The sequence below is a fragment of the Balaenoptera ricei genome, chromosome 6, assembly GCF_028023285.1.
Source record: "Balaenoptera ricei isolate mBalRic1 chromosome 6, mBalRic1.hap2, whole genome shotgun sequence".
Taxonomy (NCBI): domain Eukaryota; kingdom Metazoa; phylum Chordata; class Mammalia; order Artiodactyla; family Balaenopteridae; genus Balaenoptera; species Balaenoptera ricei.
The window spans coordinates 98,795,557-98,820,303 of NC_082644.1; the positions used below are offsets into that span (position 1 = coordinate 98,795,557).

General features: G+C 40.0%; 2 protein-coding genes across 5 annotated transcripts in view; both read right to left on the bottom strand.

Annotated features, from left to right (window-relative positions):
• CTNNAL1 (catenin alpha like 1) overlaps positions 1-11,917 on the bottom strand; it is a 60,502-nt gene extending 48,585 nt beyond the window's left edge. For all 3 annotated transcript variants that reach the window (XM_059925255.1, XM_059925254.1, XM_059925252.1), the window contains exon 1: positions 11,733-11,917. In XM_059925255.1, the coding sequence (XP_059781238.1) occupies positions 11,733-11,873 (141 nt within the window). In that variant the 5' untranslated portion in view covers positions 11,874-11,917. The remainder of the gene's footprint in view (positions 1-11,732) is intronic.
• A 1,651-nt stretch (positions 11,918-13,568) lies between these two features.
• TMEM245 (transmembrane protein 245) overlaps positions 13,569-24,747 on the bottom strand; it is a 102,414-nt gene continuing 91,235 nt past the window's right edge. For both annotated transcript variants that reach the window (XM_059925257.1, XM_059925256.1), the window contains one exon: positions 13,569-18,512. In XM_059925257.1, the coding sequence (XP_059781240.1) occupies positions 18,467-18,512 (46 nt within the window). In that variant the 3' untranslated portion in view covers positions 13,569-18,466. The remainder of the gene's footprint in view (positions 18,513-24,747) is intronic.

Below are 24,747 nucleotides of genomic sequence, written 5' to 3' on the forward strand. Positions count from 1 at the left end.
AATGCTCCAACCAAAAGACACAGACTGGCTGAATGGATACAAAAACAAGACCCGTACACATGCTGTTTACAAGAGACCCACTTCAGACCTAGGGACACATACAGACTGAAAGTGAGGGGATGGAAAAAGATATTCCATGCAAATGGAAATCTAAAGAAAGCTGGAATAGCAATTCTCATATTAGACAAAATAGACTTTAAAATAAAGACTATTACAAGAGACAAAGAAGGACACTACATAATGATCAAGGGATCAATCCAAGAAGAAGATATAACAACTGTAAATACTTATGCACCCAACATAGGAGCACCTCAATACATAAGGCAAATGCTAACAGCCATAAAAGAGGAAATCGACAGTAACACAACAATAGTAGGGGACTTTAACACCCCACTTTCACCAATGGCCAGATCATCCAAAATGAAAATAAATAAGGAAACACAAGCTTAAATGACACATCAAACAAGATGGACTTAATTGATATTTATAGGACATTCTATCCAAAAGAAACAGAATATACTTTCTTCTGAAGTGCTCATGGAACATTCTCCAGGATAGACCATATCTTGGGTCACAAATCAAGCCTTGGTAAATTTAAGAAAACTGAAATTGTATCAAGTATCTTTTCCGACCACAACGCTATGAGACTAGGTATCAATTACAGGAAAAAGTCTGTAGAAAATACAAATACATGAAGGCTAAACAATAGGCTACTAAATAACCAATAGATCACTGAAGAAATCAAAGAGGAAATCAAAAAATACCTAGAAACAAATGACAATGAAAACACGACAACCCAAAACCTATGGGATGCAGCAAAAGCAGTTCTAAGCGGGAAGTACAATCCTACGCCAAGAAACAAGAAACATCTCAAATAAACAACCTAATCTTACACCTAAAGCATTAGAGAAAGAAGAACAACAACAACAACAAAAAAACAAAGTTAGCAGAAGGAAAGAAATCATAAAGATCAGATCAGAAATAAGTGAAAAAGAAATGAGAGAAACAATAGCAAAGATCAATAAAACTAAAAGCTGGTTCTTTGAGAAGATAAACAAGATTGATAAACCATTAGCCAGACTCATCAAGAAAAAAAGGGAGAAGAATCAAATCAACAGAATTAGAAATGAGAAAGAAGAAGTAACAACTGACACTATAGAAATACAAAGGATCATGAGAGATTACTACAAGCAACTATATGCCAATAAAATGGACAACCTGGAAGAAATGGACAAATTCTTAGAAAAACACAACCTTCCGAGACTGAACCAGGAAGAAATAGAAAATATAAACAGACCAATCACAAGCACTGAAATTGAAACTGTGATTAAAAATCTTCCAACAAACAAAAGCCCAAGACGAGATGGCTTCACAGGCAAATTCTATCAAACATTTACAGAAGAGCTAACACCTATCCTTCTCAAACTCTTCCAAAATATAGCAGAGGGAGATGGAGAAAACTATAAGACATTGATGAAAGAAATTAAAGATGATACAACAGATGGAGAGATATACCATGTTCTTGGATTGGAAGAATCAACATAGTGAAAATGACTATACTACCCAAAGCAATCTACAGATTCAATGCAATCCCCATCAAACTACCAATGGCATTTTTCACAGAACTAGAACAAAAAACTGTACAATTTGTACGGAAACACAAAAGACCCCGAATAGCCAAAGCAGTCTTGAGAAAGAAAAACGCAGCTGGAGGAATCAGGCTCTCGGAATTCAGACTATACTACAAAGCTACAGCAATCAAGACAGTATAGTACTGGAACAAAAACAGAAATATAGATTAATGGAAGAGGATAGAAAGCCGAGAGATAAACCCACGCACATATGGTCACCTTATCTTTGATAAAGTAGGCAAGAATATACAATGGAAAAAAGACAGACTCTTCAGTAAGTGGTGCTGGGAAAACTGGACAGCTACATGTAAAAGAATGAAATTAGAACACTTCCTAACACCATACACAAAAATAAACTCAAAATGGATTAAAGACCTAAATGTAAGGCCAGACACTATCAAACTCTTAGAGCAAAACATAGGCAGAACACTCTATGACATATATCACAGCAAGATCCGGTTTGACTCACCTCCTAGAGAAATGGAAATAAAAACAAAAATAAACAAATGGGACCTAATGAAACTTATAAGCTTTTGCACAGCAAAGGAAACCATGAACAAAACAAAAAGACAACCCTCAGAATGGGAGAAAATATTTGCAAATGAAGCAACTGACAAAGGATTAATCCCCAAAATATACAAGCAGGTCATGCAGCTCAATATCAAAAAAACAAACAACCCCATCCAAAAATGGGCAGAAGACCTAAATAGACATTTCTCCAAGGAAGATATACAGATTGCCAACAAACACATGAAAAGATGCTCAACACCACTAATCATTAGAGAAACGCAAATCAAACCTACAATGAGGTATCACCTCACACCGGTCAGAATGGCCATCATCAAAAAATCTACAAACAATAAATGCTGGAGAGGGTGTGGAGAAAAGGGAACCCTCTTGCACTGTTGGTGGGAATGTAAATTGATACAGCCACTATGGAGAACGGTATGGAGTTTCCTTAAAAAACTAAAAATAGAACTATCATATGACCCAGCAATCCCACTACTGGGCATATACCCAGAGAAAACCGTAATTCAAAAAGACACATGCACCCGAATGTTCATTGCAGCACTATTTACAATAGCCAGGTCATGGAAGCAACCTAAATGCCCATCAACAGACGAATGGATAAAGAAGTTGTGGTACATATATACAATGGAATATTACTCAGCCATAAAAAGGAACGAAATTGAGTCATTTGTTGAGACGTGGATGGATCTAGAGACTGTCATACAGAGTGAAGTAAGTCAGAAAGAGAAAAACAAATATCGTATATTAATGCATGTATGTGGAACCTAGAAAAATGGTACAGATGAGCCAGTTTGCAGGGCAGAAGTTGAGACACAGATGTAGAGAATGGACATATGGACACCAAGGGGGGAAAACTGCGGTGAGGTGGGGATGGTGGTGTGCTGAATTGGGCGATTGGGATTGACATGTATACACTGATGTGTATAAAATTGATGCCTAATAAGAACCTGCAGTATAAAAAAACAAACAAAACGACTAATACTAAACTTTCATTGGGTTATTTGTATGGAAATATGTTAATATAAATGTTTCAGACATTACATGAAATTTCTAAAAATCTTATATTTGTATTTGTATGGAAATATGTTAATATAAATGTTTCAGACATTACATGAAATTTCTAAAAATCTTATATTTGTATTTGTATGGAAATATGTATGGAAATATGTTAATATAAATGTTTCACACATTGCATGAAATTTCTAAAAATCTTATATGTTCTGGTATAATGTTATAAGTAATAATCCTAGTTATTACTTTAAAATGTATATCTCAGAAATAACTAATTTTCTTGTCAACTGCATTATTATGAACTTTCATCAAATCTTTAACCGTGGTCATTTTTAAGTCTTTTGTCATTTACAGACAGTTCTGGGTGTACTCTGATGATTTTGCAAATATGTTCCTATAAAAGGGTTTCATCTTCAAGAAATTCTTGGAAAAGACTCTGACAAGTACAGGTTTTTGGTAACTGACTGTACTGCTGAACTGAATGAATAAGCATTTTCAGAACTCTAATGAAAAACTGATGAACTCATAAAAGTGCTAACAAAAGATCAAGAGGAAAAAAAAAATTAATTACATGGGACTGAGTGAACTGATGAGGATGAGTATAATTTGTGTGACTTACTGTCTGAATTTAAAAAAAAAAAAAAATCCCACAAGGACTCAGAGGCAAAGAATATACAAATCAATTTTCACTGCAAAGTAAAGGAGCTGTTACAGTGAAGGATTACTGGACTGAATGTCAATATTATGACATAGTATGAGTGTGTTTCATGTTTGGTAATTGCAATCATTGTTGCTTTTGTTGTGGTCATCCATGTAAAAAAAAAAAAAAAATGCATCTCCATACCTCATAATTTTCTTACCCAAAAATGCATTTTATTTTCCTTGCATACATAATTGTTTCCCTTATTATTTTTAGTAATATTAATTACATATATTAATTAGAATTCTTAACCCTTAGAAACCTTAATTTTTAATGAAAACTAAGGAAGCAATTATGAACTGTCTTTTACATTAGCATTTTTGTGAATTGGCAGACTAATATTTTTTTATAATTTCCATAATATGTTTCTTGTACCATTTTTCAAAGCACAAGACATGTTTACTAACAAACACAAATTTATCTTTTAATTCCTTTGTAATAGGAAGCCAAAAGTAGATAAACCTATGTTCAATAATTAATGTACCATACTTTGTCTTATTTGGAAATGATCTAGCTATTTAATAAATTTACATCATATAATTTAAAAAAAAAAAAAAAAAAAAAAAAGTCATGCACCACAATGTTCACTGTAGCACTATTTACAATGGCCAGGACATGGAAGCAACCTAAGTGCCCATCGACAGATGAATGGATAAAGAAGATGTGACACATATATACAATGGAATATTACTCAGCCATAAAAAGAAACGAAATTGAGTTATTTGTAGTGAGGTGGATGGACCTAGAGTCTGTCATACAGAGTGAAGTAAGTCAGAAAGAGAAAAACAAATACCGTATACTAACACATATATATGGAATCTTAAAAAAAAAATGGTTCTGATGAACCTAGGGGCAGGACAGGAATAAAGGCACAGACATAGAGAATGGACTTGAGGACATGGGGAGGGGGAAGGGTAAGCTGGGATGAAGTGAGAGAGTGGCATGGACATATATACACTACCAAATGTAAAATAGATAGCTAGTGGGAAGCAGCCACATAGCACAGGGAGATCAGCTCGGTGCTTTGTGACCACCTAGAGGGGTGGTGGGATAGGGAGGGTGGGAGGGAGACGCAAGAGGGAGGGGATATGGGGATATATGTATGCATATAGCTGATTCACTCTGTTATACAGCAGAAACTAACACAACATTGTAAAGCAATTATACTCCAATAAAGATGTTTTTAAAAAAAATCAGGAGACAGACAGCTGGTAAAATTGCCTTGAATGTGCCAAATAAAATTTTAGCTATTATTCTGCAAAAAGAGGAGGCATATTAAATTGGGAGTCACAACCTAGAGTTGCCCTAACACCAGAGTGTAGAGAATGTCTGAATGAACTGGAAAAGAGGGCAGAGAAGGTATCCCATAGGGAAGAAAGAGGATCTGATATATTGAAGAACTCTCCTGTGGAATAAAAGAATAAGAACCCGGACCTACTTGATACCTTCTAACAAAGGGTGTCAAGAAGTTCTCATCGCCAACAAAGTATAGCCTAGCAGTTAAGAGCATGAATTCTGGTGTCACTCTGCCTGGGTTTGAGTTCTGGCTCTGTCATATGATTATGTAGCAAGTTATCTAACCTTTCTGTGACTCAGTGTTCTCATCTGTAAAAACAGGAGTAATAATAGTACCCATCTCATAAGGTCATTGTGGAGAATAAATTAGTATATGCAAATAAAGTACTTAGAATAGTGTCTGGTATTTAGTAAGCATTACATAATGATTAGATATTGCCCTTTTCACATTTCTAGAATCTCTGTTCTTTCCTCATGTTTGTGATGTTATTCTTATTTTCTAGAATAACTGACAGTAATCTCTTGATTGAAATGGATTATCTTAGTTTACTTATTCTGTGGGAAGATAAGAAAGCAAGTGAAGACCCAGGGAGAAAAAAAAAAAAAATGGTAGTAGGCCAGATAAAAGAACAAAGCTTTATTAATTCCCTGGGACCTGAAAAACAAGGGAGTCAGCCCAGGACAGAGAAGTTCATCCCTGGGCTTAACTCATTAGTAAATTCTCAAAATTATTAGACAGAAAAATCAGTTAATCAGCTATAGCAACCAGTATAGAAGAAAACACACCAAATCATGAGGAGGTCTTTAAAAGCAGGAAAAAGGGCACTTTCACCCTCTTTATACACTATTTATGTGTTTTTCCTTTGCAATTAAAAACACATATATTCACATACACAAATCAGCAGAGCATCCCATATGTATTCATCTCCAACTTAGTGAGACAAAGATCCTAAGAAGCTTCCAGGACAATGCAGAGAGAAATGGGAAGACAGGGGAGCTACCCTGGGGATTTATTAAAGGGTCTGTATAACGGTGAGTGAAGTAAATCTATCACAGACAGGAAAAGACTAGTGGGTGGTAGAATAACATTCCATACCAGGGTGGAGCTGTGTGGCAGATATTCCTCTTCCCTTCCTTGGATAAAAGCATTGTAAGACTGGGAGTGGGAGTTTTGACAGGAAGAATAAAGTGATTATTAAAGAAGGTGGGGAGCTGCTCTGTAGAAAATGTGCTTGGGACTTAGCCCAGGGCTTTTAAAAAATCATCTGAATTAGGAAATATACAACAAATGAGTGTATAGAACATATATGCATACCATTTAAAGAAATGAAAGGAAGACATAACAAACCTACCACCAAGCTTAAGAAAATATTAGCAGCACCTCTGACAACCATGTGCCCTGGGGGCCCCTGCCTTTCTACATCATCCCCTCACCGCCACCCCCCAGAGGAAACCACTGCTCTGATTTTGTGTTCATCATTCCCTTATTATAACTATTGCACATATGTTATATCCTTAAATGATGTATGGTTTTGTTTTGCCTGTTTTGAACCTTTAATTTTTTTTTTCCTTAACATTACGCTTTTGAGATTCATCCATATTGATAATTATAGCTATGGTTTATTCATTTCACTGCTGCATAGTATCTCGTATGAACTTAGCACATTTTATTTAAACATCCTACTGCTAAAAGACGTTTGGGTAGTTTCCAGTTTGGAGCCATTAGAAGTAAAAAGACTATCAATATTCCAATCTATGTCTCTAATACACGTGCAGGATTTTCTCTAGGGGTATGGATTTAACAGTGAAATTTCTGGGCCTTAGGTAATACCCACCTTGAACTTTTAATATATTACATCAAACTGTTTTCCAAAACTGTTGTACTACTGACATTTCCATCAACTCCACATTCCTCACCAACGCTTGTTCTCACTGCAGCTTTTACTTGTACTTCACTGACTTCTAATAAAGTTGAGCATCTTTTCACATATCTTTTACACATCTGTTTCCTCTTCTACAAGATGAGTATTTATTTTACCAATTTTTAATGGGTAATCTTATTTTTGATTCATTGGAGTCCTTTATTTATGCTGGGTGCTACCAATCATTTGTTGGTTATTTGTGTTGCAATCATATTCTCCCACTTTAAGGCTTATCCTTTCAACTTTGATGAACAAAGATTCTCCATCTTAATGGAGCAAATATATTAATTTTTGCTTAGGGTTTATACTTTCAGTATATTAAGAAATCTTTTCCCACCGTGAGGTGGTGAAGATATTGCCCAATTTTTTTCCCTAAAAGTGTTTTAAGTTTTTTACTTTCATATTGATTTTTCTTTAAATTTTATTTATTTATTTGTTTGTTAGTTTGTTTGTTTATTTATTTATGGCTGTGCTGGGTCCTCGTTTCTGTGCGAGGGCTTTCTCTAGTTGTGGCAAGCGGGGGCCACTCTTCATCGCGGTGCGCGGGCCTCTCACTATCGCGGCCTCTCTTGTTGCGGAGCACAGGCTCCAGACGCGCAGGCTCAGTAGTTGTGGTTCACGGGCCTAGTTGCTCCGTGGCATGTGGGATCCTCCCAGACCAGGGTTCGAACCCGTGTCCCCTGCATTGGCAGGCAGACTCTCAACCACTGCGCCACCAGGGAAGCTCCATATTGATATTTTTAATTCATTTGGAATTGGGATTCAATATCATGTGTTTCTATTTAGATAACCAATTGTTCCCATTTTTAAAAAAGTTCTTCCTTTCCCCACTGACGAGCAGTGCCAATTCTGTGAATTATCAAGTTTCCATATATGTGTGGATCTGTTTCTAGGTCCTCTATTCTGTTTCACTAGTCTATTTGTCCATCTCTGTTCTTAAACCCACATTGTCTTAATCACTCTAGCTTTATAATAAGACTTGAAATCTGGTAGAGCAAGTTCACCCACCTTGTTTCTCTTCTGGCTATTCTTGGCTATTTGCTCTTTCATGCAAATTTTAGAATTACTTTTATCAAATTCTACTAAAAAAAATCCTGTTGAAATTTTCATTGGAGTTGCATTTTAGTTGAAATGCAAACTAGTTGAAAGTTTCATTAAATTTACATATCAGTAGGGAAAATTGATATGTAAATAATATCAAGTCAATCTAGCCAGGAACATGGTACTTTTCTCCCATTTATTTAGCTCTACTTTGGCTTTCCATAAAATTTTTAAATTTTCTCCATGAAGTTTGGCCTCTCTTTTGCTATACACATATATACACATATTTTGCTGTCATTTTTATTCTAACTGGTATCATGTTTTAGGACGACTTTTCTGTTTGTTATTAATGTAGAAAGAAAAGCAGTTGACTCTAGAAGCCTACATTCAGTGAACTTACTAAACTTCCTAACTTTTATAATTTATTTGTAGACTCCAGTTTTCTATGTAGATAATTATATTTTGATTTTTCCTTTCCTACCTTTATACCTTTCACTTCTTGTCTTGTTGCACTGGTTACGATTTCCAGTACAATTGAATAGAAGCTATGAGAGCAGATATCCCTCCTCTTGTTTCTAGTTTAAAGGAAATGTTTATTTTAAATTTGACTTGTTGCTATGATGTTAACTATAGGTTTTCTGTAGGTACTCTTTATCAGGTTAAGGAAGTTTTCTTCTATTACTAGTTTACTATGTGCTCCTTATCATGATTAGAAGTTGAATTTAACTGAAGCTTTTCTGCATCTATTGCTAAGAACATGTATCTCTTCTAATATGTAAACGCAGAAAATTGTATATATACATTTGTCTAATACTGATGCTGCATTCCTAGAATAAGGCCAGTTAACCCAGAACTTTTTACCTGGAGAGTCAGAAGAGGTTCAATGATATCAGAGTAGAAACTCTGCTTAAAACTGACTAAGCTGTACAAGGCTAGCCCTACTCGTTCACCTCAAGACCCTTTCTCCTCTATGGCATTGTTGCTGACTCATCCACACCTGCTCTGAGCTCTGAGAGCATTCACTATGGATGATGTTCATCTGACACTTGCCATGTGCTATTCTGTACCTGCCCTGTCTCCCAACTAGAATACAAGTCCCACAAAGAGTAGCAACTAGAAAGCTTACAACAAATGCTTGCCTAAAAAGCTTAAACTTATTCTTGTGGATATGGTGGTAAAATATGAGTTGGATAATAATGCAGCATCTTTAGAAAATGAGACTCCTGGACATGAGTTTTCTAGAGAGCGGCACTTTAGTCCACTAATACTCACTAAAACTTAAAAATCATTCTAAACTGTATTTCACACTTAACTGCTTTGTGAGTGTTCTGGCCATGCTTTATATATTTCTTGATTTTAAGCATAAGTGAACTTTTTTGTTGTTGAGTACAGTAAATCATTAGGAATATCAGTTATAATAATGCTAAAGATACAGCTGTGGACACATAATGTGTGGAATGCAGAACCTCAGCTATGGCCCTGAATGAGTCTTTAACAGGGAAGGAAAAGAAAAAAAAAAAGCTGGCATTTTCCCCCTTTGGCACTGACCTCTAGTTAACTCTCAGCAGCCAATTCATGTTTCCTCCTCCACTCTCCTACTCTCTCCACCCTCTCTTACCCCAGAATTACACAATGCAGAACTCTAGGATACATTTTTAGCAGTGATACTGTGAAAAGTTACCATTTCTCCAGATTACAACAACCTTCCAGCTTGTTTTTCCATTGTGGACTCTCTTCTCTGTACCTACTACTGACTGACCTCATCACTGCTCCTAATCTCTAGGGAGAACAAATATGGTGTAGCTAACAGCACAGACTCTGGGACCAGGCTGCCTGGATTCAAACTCCAGTTCGACACTTACAGGTGAAAGTCCCACTACAAGTCACTTAACCTCATTATTCCTCAGTTTCCTCATTCATATAATGAGAATAAACATATCTCTACCTCATAAGATTGTTATGAGAATTAAATGAATTAATATGTATAAAGTGCTTAGAACACGGCCTAGCGCATAGTAAGCATTATATCTGGAGTGTTAAAAAAAAAATGGATAAAATACCACTCTCTTAACTCTCTCTCTTAAAACTACTCAAGTATTTTTCATTTTGTGTTGTGGTTGTGTTGGTGGCGGTCATGGTATTCTTTTGTGGGAGGGGCAGTGCAGACATCACTAACTGATCCTCTACTCATCCCACCTGTCAGTGCTTCTTTCAGACCTGGAAGGGAAGGGGGATGGGGAGTGTCAAGGTTATTCATTCACTGTTCTGTTAGCCAGGCTAAAATGAGCACAGGTAAACTAACACACCATTGTAAAGCAATTATACTCCAATAAAGATGTTAAAAAAAAAAAAAATGAGCACAAGTGAAGAAAATGGGGCTGTTTATTTAATCAGCATAACAGGAATCTAGGGACATGTATGACTGCTGTTTTCAAATATTTGCAGGGCTGGGATGGAGAACAGATAGCACTGGAAATTCTATGGAATAGCTACAGGTTCCCCATCACTGAGCATGTTTAAGCAGGGGACTGGTGACCAGGTGTCAAGGATGCTGTAAGAATTTTTAAACTTAGCATCAGATAACCTTTAAGATTCCTTCTACCTGTAAAATCTTGGCAATGCTAACGTGAAGCATCAAGATGTTACAGTCTAGGTGTGAGTCACACATCCAACGAGCTCCTGAAGGCACAGAATTCTGCACTCCCCACAGTGCGTAGCACATCACAAGAGATCTAGGTGAGGAATTCCAGCCCGGAGGCTGCGTAAACTAGGCTCACAGTAACAGAAACTTCTCTAAAGCTACGCGCATCAATTAGCTGATTCCAGACTTCTGTTGGGACCAATAAATTCAATAAAGCATACATTCCCAAATGGGATTTGGCAAAAAGATGTGCAGCCGAATTAACTATCAGACGGTCCTTCACTTCACCCTTCCGAGGCCGGACAAAAGCCAACTGAAGTGAGCAGACAGGTTAAGGGGAAGGGGCCGGGTGGCCCGGAGTGAACGGGCGACTGGCGAGCCGACTCACACTCCGGGCAAAGGGACAAAGGCCTAGGGGAGAGGAGAGCACGCTGGACTTGGAGGCCGGCAGCAACGCCCCAGCCAGACTGGCCACAGTCCGGGTTTGGACTGGAGGTGCAAAGGTGTGCGGGCAGTGGGTTAAAGAGCGGCAGCGAGGAAGGCCCCTCAGCTCCAGCGGAGCCCCCGCGGGGGTCCCCTCTGCCCCCGGGGAGCTGGCCTCGGGGAGCCGGGGGCCACCGGAGCCGCAGCCCCGAGGAGAGTCCTGTGGGGAGGCAGGGCGGCGCACCTGCGGCCGGCACTCAGGTCCGCACGGGGCTCCCCGCCCCACAGCCTCCGCAGCTGCTCAGCCCACTTAACCCCGCAGCCGGATTTCGGATGGTCCCGACTCCCGCCGCCTCAACCAAGGCCAGTCCTCAAGCCCCAGACAGGCGGTCCGACACTGACGCCGGAGTCCTGGCGCGGAATGTGGAGCAGCGGCTGCCTCCCGCCCGGCCCAGCCCCTGCCGCGAGAGCGACCGCCGCCATCGCGGGCCGCGGCCGGAGGGAGACGCAGGGGCCGCGCGCGCGCGCCGCTTTACCTGAGAAACCAGCGGGAGCAGCGTCTGCTCCACCGAGCGAGTTTTGATCTCGAGTCCGGAGTCGAAGGCGAGGCCAAACGGGCCGGAGCCGTGCACTGCCCCGGCGGCGGCACCGCCGGCCGGGCCCGGAGAGGCGGCCATGGCCCTCAGCCCGTCGCGGAGCCCGGACGCCGCGCCGCTGCGGACCCGCCGCCCGCCAGCCTGCCTGCGCTCCGCAGCTGGGATGCACCCGCGCCGCCCGAAGCCCCGCCCCCGGCACGGCCTCGCCCACTCTCCGCCTCCACGCGCCCCAGTCTGGAGTCCCCCTGCAGCCCCACCCCCTAACCCGGGCCCCGCCCCTTCTGTCCTCTGTCCCCAATCCCCATCCTGTCTCTCTCAGATCATTCCTTAGTGGGTTGCACACACGTCTCAACCCCTTCTAGAACAGAGAAACAGGATACCTGAGGGCCTCCCACGGCCACGTGGCCTCTTACCAGGGCAAAGACATCCATGCCCAGCGAAGCTTCCCGTGCTCCCCAGAAGTGACTCGTCCTAACTCCGAATTCCCCACGATTACTGGAAGCTGCGCTGGGATTGAAACTAACTGGTAGACCGGGACCAGAGTCAAGCCTGTAGGGAAGGGCTTTTACCGTAAGACGGGAATTCTACAGGTTATAGTCTTTCTGGAGCTTCTCGGGAAGGTCCCATTTCCCCCTTCCACCCTGCTCTTTTCCTAACCGTATCTTTCTCACAATTTCAGCTGGACTGAAGATGAAACTTTTGATAATGCAATCGTTTAAGGAGTATCTGGGTACTTGGCAAGAAAACAGTGATTTGGGTATCTTCAGGCTACTGTTCAGAATTACTCTTCAAAAGGAAATTAAATAGAACATATGGAAAAATCACCTCTGCTCAACACTACTACTATTTAAAACTACTTTTCAAAATTACTTTTCCCCTCGTGCCTAGCGCAGAGGCACGAGGGGAAAAGTTTCTCAACAGCTGTTCAGTAACTGAAGATCATTAGTGTGTATCTCTGACCAAACTCACTTAACGGTAAGGCTAAGAATCAAGGAGCCCCTGTGTGATGGAGATGGGAGGGAGAACTGGACACCTGTGACCCTGAAGTTTCCAGAAGCAAACCCAGAGGAAGCTGACAGAAGCACACACCCTGTGAAAGGGTCCTAGGCTTATGCAACAGACTGAGAAGCATGAAGAAATATTTTGTGAACTAGCATATTTGCCAATAAGAAACTATCAAGAGTAGAAAACAATCTGAATCTGAGGCTGGCTAGTCCACCCCTTACACCTTTGCCAGGATCATTTTCTCCATCTATAATGTCAGATTGATGAGCTGAATACCACACCAGCTCGAGGTGTCAGAAAGCTCTTTCCCAAGCACTGTTGAGATGTGTTTCAAGATACCTCCACTTGGGGTTCAGCTCCATCTGCTACTGCTGCGTAGATTATCTTTGCTATTGAATATAGCCATACCTTAGGTTTGTTTTCTTCATTCAAAACATGGGGTTCTTTTATCCAACTTTATTTTCATTTGAGTCTCACTCCCCAGCCACCCTCCTCATCACTTCCTTATCTACCACAAAGTCACCTTCCCCTGGGCTTTGAGGGCTCCAGCCTTAGCCTTGGACCCTTTCACCTCTTTAAGGTGCTCAGCACCCACTCCACAGGTACATCTTCCCTTATGTAAGTTGCCCATATTTCATAAAAATTCAGTGTCGGCACTGGTGTCAAAGAAAAGGCAAGATATAAGGCCTAAGAGATGGATGTATTCGTGAAAGTTTGACTTCACTGAAGACCAAATTTCTCAACAGAAATGAGACTAAGTTTACCACCTGATTCATTCAACACATAGTAATTTTATTTCAAAATATAAATATTTTACATTTACAAAGATGTTACATCAGTCGGTTGTCAAAGCAAGTTAAAGCTAAGAAACAGAGTTTGTGAGAATAAAGATGTATTGTTGTATTTGAATAATCTTTTTTTACTTTCAAACCTCTCTACTTTGCCTGAGAATGCAAAGATGATACATTTTCCAGAAGTTACATAAGCAATTAAAACTATATATCCAATCTTGGTTTCAAAATCAAATGGTATTTGAAATACACTCCAACCACCTAGACAAGTGGCACTGCAAAGCACAAAAGAAGGGTTTTCTTTGGGATAACTACAGTTGGAGTTACACTTTCTTGGTCACTGCCATAAAAAATAGTATTTGATAAGAAGCCAAAATGATGTTTAAGATCTGCTTCCATACCTTTCATAGTAAAATATAAAGCTAGAAGAAAAAGTAAGAAACCAGGTGTGGAGTAAAGAATTCTGGACTTGGAGTCAGAAGCTCTGCAACTGAATTCTGGCTCCATCATTTTGTGGTATAAACTTAAGGGAAAAATCACAAAAACCTTTCTGAGCCTCCAGTGCCTCATCTGATAATACTTACACTTGCCTGTCTCACAGGGTTGTTATGAAAGCATTCTGAAAACTATAAAGTGCCACACAAAAAAGCATTATTAAAATGTAATATCAATATATCACCACTGTATTTGCACACTAATTGATCTTTGAAAAACTTTCAAAACTAAAACACAAATACTGATTCTACACACCATAGGTAGAAAAGAATCTCTATACTTGATGTACAGCTCTGAATGGCAAATATGTTTTCTTTCTGGTATCTCACTAAACTTTGAGATATATTACGGTTTACATGGTGGATGTACCATTCAGAATTCCATTAGGGATGTCTTCTAAAAGACCTGTAAACTTTTATTTGAGAGCCATGTTTCCCAAAGGACACGGAGTCCTTTGAGCTGCTCTGAGAAAAGGAGGATGGGGCGCAGTTTAAGGTCAAATAAGTCTCGTAAACACAGTCTTTGTCCCCTTATAAATTCACAATATATAAGAGCACATTAAAAACTCTTCGAAGTCCGACAGAAAGGAAACAAACCCAGCATTCCTCAATTTTAACTGACCTTGGAGTCCCCACCCCCCTACCCCATATACACTTTTGTCCTCTTGTAACATCTAATAACATCCCTTGCAACTACTGCTATAAGGAACACATTTTTCCAAAAGCTACTCAACTACAAGAGAAAGGGAAGAGAAGTAGAACAATGGGCTGAGAGAAAAAAGAACTTACTCTGCTCTGAATTGTTACTGACTGGCTCTGTGTTAGAAAAGACACTTTAACCTGTGGATTTGTTTCCTTCTCTAGAAAATGACAGGATCACCTAATTAGATAAGGCTCATCTGGCACAGAATTTCTATGACTCCAGGATGCAGGCAGAACATCTTGATTTATAATTCTCTTGATTATTTTTGAACTACTAAAAAAATTAACTGTTCAGTGGTTTCACATAGCATTCTTATTTTTTGCAGATCCTCAATAAGTTAATGAAATGAATATATTTTAATGGCAAAATGGGTAAAGACAAGAAATACATAAAAAACAAAGAAATACTTGTTCTTGGTGGGAACTAGCATTTGGAAGTATGTTGCCAGAGGCTATAGTTCTACTGCGAAATGCCTCGTCATACTTTTGTAAGGATCTTGGAAGACCCTTAGAGGAGACTGCAGGGGTTTTCCTATAAACCTTGAGGTTGAAAGCTCTGGATAACTCACCTAAAATTACTTTGCTCTAATCTAACCCCTCATAGCCTGAATTTCTGAGCTTTTCTTGCTCAGTAGTGACACATCCTGAAGCTCTAAATACAACCAAAGTGGGAACTAGGGGTACTAGCAAGTCCTGATGGGTCACAATGGGTTCTTGTTAAGACCAAGGTTAGCCAGAGGATCTCATTTGCAAGCCCTTTAATGGAATAAACTGCTATTTCCAAAGCTACTTAGTTTGTTTAAATAACACTTCTTGGGTATCAAGAGTCAATTTGCACCAGTCTCAGAAGTCAAGGGAAAACTCTGCCAGCTAACCACCTCTAATGGCAATGGGTGTTAAGAATCCTTGCAAACTTAAGAATAAATAAAACTGGTATCTAAGGCAGTCTGGCAGAGATCACTTCCAGAAAACAGAGAGTGTGATAGGAATTTTGGAACTGAAGCTGAACTTACATGACATGGAGTTTATGCTGAAAATCCCGTGCCTCCTTCTCGGAAAAGAGAGGAACATACTGTGTGGGGAGATCTTATCCCCTCCATTCAGTTTACAATTGAGTAGTGAATGTGACCTTCAAACTCATCTTTAATAAAGCTATAAAATGCAGGACATTGTGATAGGATTTCTGTACTATGTTTTTACTGAAGCTACTTCTACTTCATCAATGCATTATCTGTTCCTAGGGAAACTTCTTCTTTCTGGGTCAAATCCTGAGAATCATCTTTGAGACTTGAGCTTGAAACTCCTACTTTTTCATATCATTCGATCTCAATGGCTTACGAAGATCTGTAAAACCTCCTCACTGTATCTGAGGGGGCATGTTCTCTCTGTTTTTGAGGGTTCCAGGAAGACCTCCCCCAGCTGCAGGGACTTCAAGTCCTTAGGCTGTTGCTGGAGTACTGGGGCAGTTCAAGTTTCCTGACAGGACTGGGGAGTACTCTGGGGCACCCCTGCTCCTGATACTTCAGGGTGATACTACATCATTGCTAATTTTGGCAGCTCTAAACTATTCTCTTAGGGCTCAGAGTACCCCTCTAAGCAGCTGGTATTCACACTAATAATTATGACCAGCAAGAGCCATATATTACCTCAAATTTATATTTTTGCAATATCACTTTACAGAGCTTAAGCACTTTGGAAGAACATAATTTGTATATGCACACTAACTCACTGTGCATAATATTTGCCTCTCATAAATATGTGCTCATCACAGCTGTAAACTTATCAGTATACCATTAACAAAAACAAACCTGATTTCTTTCTTAATACTTTTAATGCAAAGTTCTTAATTTTAGCAATACACATGATCTGGCTAAGATTTAAGGTGAGAGAAGGCCTTCTTATGAGTTATCCCCTACAGCACCCTGTATAGTGTCTGGCATAGAACCTAGAGTCTGGCAAACTCTCAAGCAACATTTTACTGAATGAATGACTGAACAAGTGATTAAAGAAAAGAATGAGTTACTTAGTGCCAAATGTAACACTTGGTGGAATACCAGATTGTAATTGTTGAAGGATTCACAGGAAATATATGAGATCTGTACAGTCTACTCTACAGACAGAGACCTCATGGTAGCCTCTTTCCTAGATGGAGTTTTTCTGAAGTAATATCAGAATAAATTTAAAGTAATTATCATTAACTATGCTTCTTAATGAGATGATATTTTAGAAAAATATGATTTCTACTTTTCAATGTTTTCCAAAAATGAAATCTTTGTTACTTAAGAACTCTTTCTCCTCCATACTCCTTTGGGGGCAGAGAAAGAGCCTGAAGATTGTTTTACACAGCGGAAAGGGCACAAAGCTAAGAGCTGGGTTCTAGTCCCAGCTCTGTCATTAACCCTAGGACAAGTCTATGCGATAGAACAGGACACCTATTCTACCTCATAGCACTGGAAAAATTGTGTAAGATACTAAAAGAAACACTGCAATATAGCAGAGTTGGCAGACTGTGGAGTCAGAAAGATCTGCGGTCAAATTTTACTAAACTTCATGACTTTTGAGTTGGTCACTTTTCTGAACCTTACCTTCCCCATCTGTGTGAAACTGTTGCAGAATAATGCAAAGCTATATGAAAGCTGATGTGAAGTGCTTGTGAAATAATATGTGCAAAAAGACTTTGTCAAATGTAGAGCACTATGCTGGTTATTGTGGTATCTGAGATATTTCAAAAGTCATAATTTAATTCAATAAGCATTCATCTAGAGTCTATGTGCAAGGCACTGTGCTAAGTGATGGGAAAATACTACACAGATGTAAAATTTTACTGCTAATAAGTAACTAATTGGTCAAATTCCAAATAGTGAAACAGGGATACTTTTAATGAATCAGAGCACTGCTGCCCCTGAGATTTTTTTCTTAAAACATTTGGAAAGAAAAACATTACAACATGAATTCTATCATACTGTTACCATTAATAGCAGCTTAATAAGTATTTAATTTCAATGTGGTCAGCCAAGTTTTAAAAATTTGGCAATACAGCAGTAGGGGATGGAGGGAGAAGGGGAGGAAGAGCTTCGGTCTCTCTGTGGTCGCCTATGGTTGTAACATACAACTAACTGAACGTCAAATAAGCCACCTGCCCTTACACTGAAGATTTGCTCTTCCTTACAGAGAGGACCATACACTGTGGAAGAAGGGAGAAGACTCATTTTTCCTGCTCAAGCAACTACATTCTCAAAAGTGAAAGCCCTCTTCATGGAAAAGTGACTGTCACAGAAAAGTTTAAGGACAGATTTCTTAAAACAGGAGAAAACTACACTGTATGCAGCAGGTAGTTTAGGACTCTTTAAAAAACTTTATAAATACATATTATAATATATATAACCAAAGTGGGAAAATTTCAAGCCATGGTACCAGTTTATAAACTGAAACTTTTCAAGCCATCTTAGCAACAGTTAAGTGAGTAAACCACATTTCTGAGCTCCAAAGCTGTGCCTTAAAGTGCAAAGCACAGCAAGTCCTCTCTTGTCCGGGCATTCTGTATGGAAGGCTAGGAGGCTTCTGCTTCTTTTCCTGGGCTCTGTTTGCCAGGCACAGCTGAAAGGATAGGAGGCCACAGCTGAGCTAAACTCACAGTCAAGGTTGAATTTCCTAGAGAAATCACTGCGGTTTAGAAACCAAGTCAGTCTACTGAAGGCTTCAGATCTTCAGAAATGTCACGGAAAGTCCTTTAAGAAAAAAGACAGAATGATTAGTTTTGCTTTCAGAAAAGGGGAAAAAATAAAACCATAGAGAAGGGAGGGAGGGAGGGAGGAAAGAAAAATAGCATCTAACCAGTAATTCATTGCCACAGAATATCTTATTTTTATAATTTGAGAGCCTTGATGAGGTTATGTAGTCACTATTTTTTTCCTGATATTTTCACTGAGTATTGTTTCAAAGTCTGATAGCTGGGCTTCACTGGTGGCGCAGTGGTTGAGAATCTGCCTGCCAATGCAGGGGACACGGGTTCAAGCCATGGTCTGGGAAGATCCCACATGCCGCGGAGCAACTAGGCCTGTGAGCCACAATTACTGAGCCTGCGCGTCTGGAGCCTGTGCTCCGCAAAAAGAGAGGCTGCAATAGTGAGAGGCCCGCGCACCGCGATGAAGAGTGGCCCCTGCTCACCGCAACTAGAGAAAGCCCTCGCACAGAAACGAAGACCCAACACAGCCAAAGATAAATAAATAAATAAATTAATTAATTAATTTAAAAATACATATATTTTTATTTATACCTGGAGAAAAATTCCCCCAAACTAAGATTTATACAGACACAAATGTTTTATATATACATTAATACCCATCTATCTCTACATCCATCAAATCAGGGTTTCTCAACAGAAGCACTGTTGACCATTTTGTGCATTGTGAGATGTTTAGCAGCATCCCTGCCTCCACCTACTACAGCTGTGATGCTGAACATGTCTCTAAACATTGCCAAACGCCCCCTGAGGGGAGCAAAATCACACCCTCCTCCCAGAACCATTGCTCTAGATAGCTATCTACCCATTTATTTATATATCTATTTTTCACAGTCTCACCTAAATTTTTGTTTTTACATTTGTGTACAGGCAAAGCTGGCTACAAGTTGCCTCAGACTATATGAATTTCAAGTAGCACTTAATTCTGGGAAGCCCTGGAAAATCTTTAAAACCAATAACCAAAAACGTGTCAATATTTCAAAGCATTTTCCGACACCCAAAACGGTTTGTAAACTCATTCTTTGATATCTTTTCAAATTTCTAAGATACCTGCAAATTTGAATCTCTAAGTCTTCAATTCCCCTAAATTATGAATGAAAATTTCTGCCTCAGGGCAAAGATGCATGAAATAAGATTAAGACTGTGGTTCGCCTGGCGACTGCTTTCTGTTGACAAGTAAGCTTAGCTGTGACCTTGAAATTCATACCTGCTATTCAATTCCGCCTCCAGGCCAAGAAAGTCTCCAGAAGGACTCAGAAGAAAGAAGACAAAGTGAAGCAAGCTAAGAAAACAGCTGCTAAGTGTTTTCCATCTCAACAGTGTATTTTCTCTAGATGTTTAAGGTGGTGACAGTGGGGGGTATGTGTGTGTAAAACCCTATAGAAGTAACACTGATCTTAACTGAACCTCAATTATCTCCTGGAAAACAAACTCCATAAGCTAGAGACAGAGAAATAATTTCTTTCTGGCCTCATCAAAAGGCACAGCACTAACTAATCTGCAGGGCTCATAAATGTGTAACTCTCTAGATTAGGAAGAAACAAAGGAATAAATATTGCATTGACAGTATTTCCTTCTTTCTTTCTTTAATTTTTTTTTTGGCCTCGACACGCAGCTTTCGGGATCTTAATTCGCCAACCAGGGATTGAACCCAGGCCCTCGGCAGTGAACGTGCCGAGTCCTAACCACTGGACTGCCAGGGAATTTCCTTAACAGTATTTCTAAAAATGGCAAATGTCCTACCTAAACCATCTAAATACAGTATTCTTTCCCAAACCATAAGGATTATTATGCTCCTTTGAACCATAGTGGTAGAATTTCTCAAGAACAAGCAGTGCAGAATGGGGCCACATGAGACTGGGGGGGACAGAGGACTGCTGTTAACATTTTATAGTTCCTTTAAGAGCAATGGAGATTGTGCGGTGTGATTTCTCATTTACAATCTCTTTGCTCCTTGGAAATATTTTGGGATCTGCTTCCCCTAAAGTTTCAATGAGATTTTTAAAAATCCATTTATGTGAATGTTTAAATCTTTTCTGATTTAACAACTCAAGAGTTGTTGACTCCCAGCCTCCCAGAGAAGCAGAGTAAATTGTGGATGTTGAACTTACTTTTGTTGGCTCAGGATAGCAAGTGTGTATTTCCTAAACCCTCACCCGCACATCTTGTGACAGAGCACATGTCATCACTATTATGTACATTCCTGCCCTTCCAAAAATGTGGAATAAAGTTCTAAGGCTGGAGTTTACCATGGCCCCTCCTCTTTTTATCAGCCTCACAGTTATACTGCAAAAATCTTTTAATCTGATCTGCTCTTGGTTTCACTAATCTATTAATTCATCAAATTTTCATTGAGCACTTTCTATTTGCCGAACACCATGCCAGGAATGGTAACACAGCTGTAAACGAGTTAGACATAGTTCCTACCTTCAGAAAGCTTACCAATTAGTGGAAAGACAAACACACATTTATATAATAGGTATTAAGTTGCAATAGGATAAGTGGAAGATGCTATGGGAACACATAGCAGGGACATCTTATCTAGTCTAGAGAGTTCTAGTAATGCTTCTCCAAAGAAGAGTACTTTAAGTAAAGGTTATGATACTGGACTTGGTTAGGAAGGGGGTAGTATTCTTTACAGAGGGGAAAACATGTGCAAAGATCTCACTGACTCCAGGAAACTAAACAAGTTCAATATGGCTAGAAAAGAAAATGTAAGGCAGGCAACAGAGAGAGATGAGTCTGCTGAGGTAGACAGAAGGCACAAAAAGTCTGATGGGCCAATTTAAAGTTTCAACTTCATCCTGAAGGCCATGGGAAGCCACCACGGGAATCTTAAGCAGCAGAGGCATTTAACAGTTATGCTCCAGAAAAACCAGAGAACAAGATGGGAGGGAAGTAAGACTAGAGGCAGGGACCAGTGAAGAGGATGCTGAAGAAATCCTGGCATTGGGTCAACACCGTTGGGAAGACAGAGGAATGCACAGATTCAGGAAAGTTTTTAAGTGACAGTGTCAAAGGAGAGGCAACCACCAACGGAGCGGGAGCAGAGTACAGCTCCCTTCCCATCTCCAGTTCTCTTTTTTCCCTCATTATCCTAAACTGGCATCATGGGGAGTACACTCCAACTGAAATCCTTAAGGTTAATGTAAAGATCTGGAGGAGTGGTGACTGGTTTTTGGAGAACATCTTCATATCTTATTTTGCAAAGACAAAAATAACTTCTTGCTCTATAAAAAGTAGGATGTGTTACACCGTAGCTTAACTGCCAAATACTGATCTTTCTTGACTTAGGATGGTATTACGTCCCAAAAAACCCACTGTAAGTTGAAAATATCCTAAGTCAAAAAGCATTTAATACACTTAGCCTACGAAACATCATAGCTTAGCCAAGCCTACCTTAAACTTACATTAGCCTACAGTTGGGCAAAATCATCTAACACAGAGCCAGTTTTATAATAGAGTGTTGAATATCTCACGTAATTTACTGAATGCTGTACTGAAAGTGAAGAACAGAACGGCTGTCTGGGTGCTGCACGGCTGTAGGCCTATCAGTTGTTTCTCTACCTGATCGAGGGGCTGACTAGGAGCTGCGGCTGCCGCTGCCCAGCATCACGAGAGAGTATCGTACCGTATATCACTGGCCCAGGAAAAAAATCAACATTCAAAATTTAAGTACTGTTTCTACTGAATGTGTATCACTTTCACACCATCACAAAGTTGAAAAAATCATAAGTTAAACCTTCTTAAGTTGGGGACCATTTGTAATTTCTTTTATGAAAAGATACTGAACTTTGATTGAACTTTGGGTATTAAATCATGAAAGATAATCACAGTCAGGTTAAGATAATGCTTCTAAAAACAGAAATGAGTTACTAATTACTCTATCCTAGAAAAAGATAAAGCTGAGTTCCTAAAGGGCCACATTCCAGCTGTCACCTCCGGTCATAACAAGGTATGACAGAGGGCAAAGGAAAACTTGAATACAGAGAACAGCATTCCCACAGGAGTTCCTGCGACATGCCCTTACTTTTTCCTTACAGGTTTTTCTGAGTTTTAGTATTCAGAGATTGCTGCTCAGTTTTTGGTAGGCGTGAAATAAGTACATCAAATCAAGTCTGATTATCCTGTCCAAAAATCAAGAAAGTACTTGAAAATGTGTGACTGCAGGGTGTTTTGATCCTTCCCCACACCTCCCAAACAGCCCCAGTGTTAACAGAGAACAGGGGAAGCAATAGGTTCTGATGATTGAATCAAGGCCAAAATAGTTGGGAGCCCAAAGTTGTGCTGTGTCTGCGACATTCACCCTTGTGAAATAGTGCAACCACCACGATCAACAGTGAGAAGCAGAGAAAAGGGGTCCACCCTCCTTCATCTTTCCTTAGGTGGACAGTCATTCATCCATCTGAAGACACATGGCAGTACACAGAAATAGCCGTGCAAATGGGTCTTCTCAGCCACCAGCACCTGCATCTGCAATTAGAAGGTATATCTGCCTAATGGAATGAACAATCCACCCTCCATTATCACACTGTAACAACATGAGAGTTCCTAAGACAAGCCGAACCCTTCCACAGCTCATGCCTCTGTAGAGACTATTCCCTCACAGCCCATTCATTCCTTCAACTAGGAAGAGAGCACTTCCCAAGGTTGACAGGTGCTGTGGATACACCAGTAACTAACATGGACATGACCCCGCAGTAACAGCAACCACAGTCAAGCGGGAAAAGACAAAGAATCAAGTGTATAAGTGAAAGTCGTACGAGAAAGGAAAGGTACAAGGTGCTATCTGTAAGAGCATTAAACTAGCAGAAGGACGTAACCTAATCTTGAGGGTAGGGAAAGCTTCTCCCATGAACTGACATTTGAGTTGCGATCTGAAGAATGATTAGGAGTTAACTAGGCAAGGAAAGATGGGGGAGGGGGAGAGTGTCCAGACAGAGAAAGCAGCGCGCTTGAAGTCCTAGAGTTTGAATGGAGCTGGTGTCACTTGAGGCCCTGACACAAAGCCAATGTGGCTGCAGCTCAGACAGGGGAAAATGTTTCAGAATTCGTGAAGCAGACACAGGTAGACCACGTAGGGCCTTGGAAGGATTTTGATCTTCCTTGTAAGAACAATGGGAGGCCAGTTTTGGTAAGCACGACCAGATATGCCTCCATTCTGAAAAGAAAACATCCGCTGCAGTATGGAAAAGGGACCGGAGGACAGCAAGAGTGGACACCAAGAGACCGGCTGGGAGGCTGAGACGCCTGCAGCAGTCCAGGTGAGAAACCTACCAGCTGGGCCCAGGGCAGGTGGAACTGGAGAAAAAGGGGAAAGGACAGATTTGAGATAAAACTGAGAGGACTTGGTAGAGATGGTTACTGAGGAGATGGAAAGTCATAAGGATGACCACACACTGGCACATATAATTAGAGGGTAACATCTACTGAGGAAGGAAACACAGGAGAATGTTTTTTCTTGTGGGGGCGGGGGTGGGGGTGGGGGGAGATGATTAAGGAAAAGAAAGATCTTTAGTTGAAACACACCAGCTCACCTGCTTATTACTATGGGACTAGAGGCAAGTTAACCTCTCTAAGCCTCGATTTCTTCATTTATAAAATATGGAAAACAATCTTTCCTAACCTCACGTGAAAACACTGGACAGATTATGTAAAATAAGACAACGCAGGTAAAGTTTTATCACAGAACTTGGCATGCTGAGTCCCAATAAATGTCAGTGGTGGTTGTTACTATTTAAGAGGTCATTTAGACTTTCCACTAGAAAGTGCTGTGTTGAACACATAGTTCCTGCAGGCTTTCTCAAAACCCCATTAGAATGCCAGTAAAAAGTGTTTTTTTAAAGGCATAAACCTACCTGAAAAAAGAGAAAAAAGAGAACATAAGAGGTTAAGAGCAACAAATTTTTAGAAGATGGAAAGCAGATGAACAACTGCTATGACCCAGCATAACCTAAAAAGCTGAATCCTAAGCCAGGAGTTATTCAGCAAAATTGCCCATAAGGCTCAGGAATTGGTGGTATCAAGTAACTTTGGAAGTGGGGTTGAAGGTGGGACTAAACACAGAAGGGCTGCTTTAAAGTGTGCTTAAAAAGCAGTAAGACCAAGCTGTCAAACTCTGGGCAGGAGATTAAAAGATCTTTCTCTGAGGAACTTAGCAGCCCCAAAGGGAACCCAAAAAGCACTGACATCAAGGGTTGCACAAGACAATGGTCCTGGCA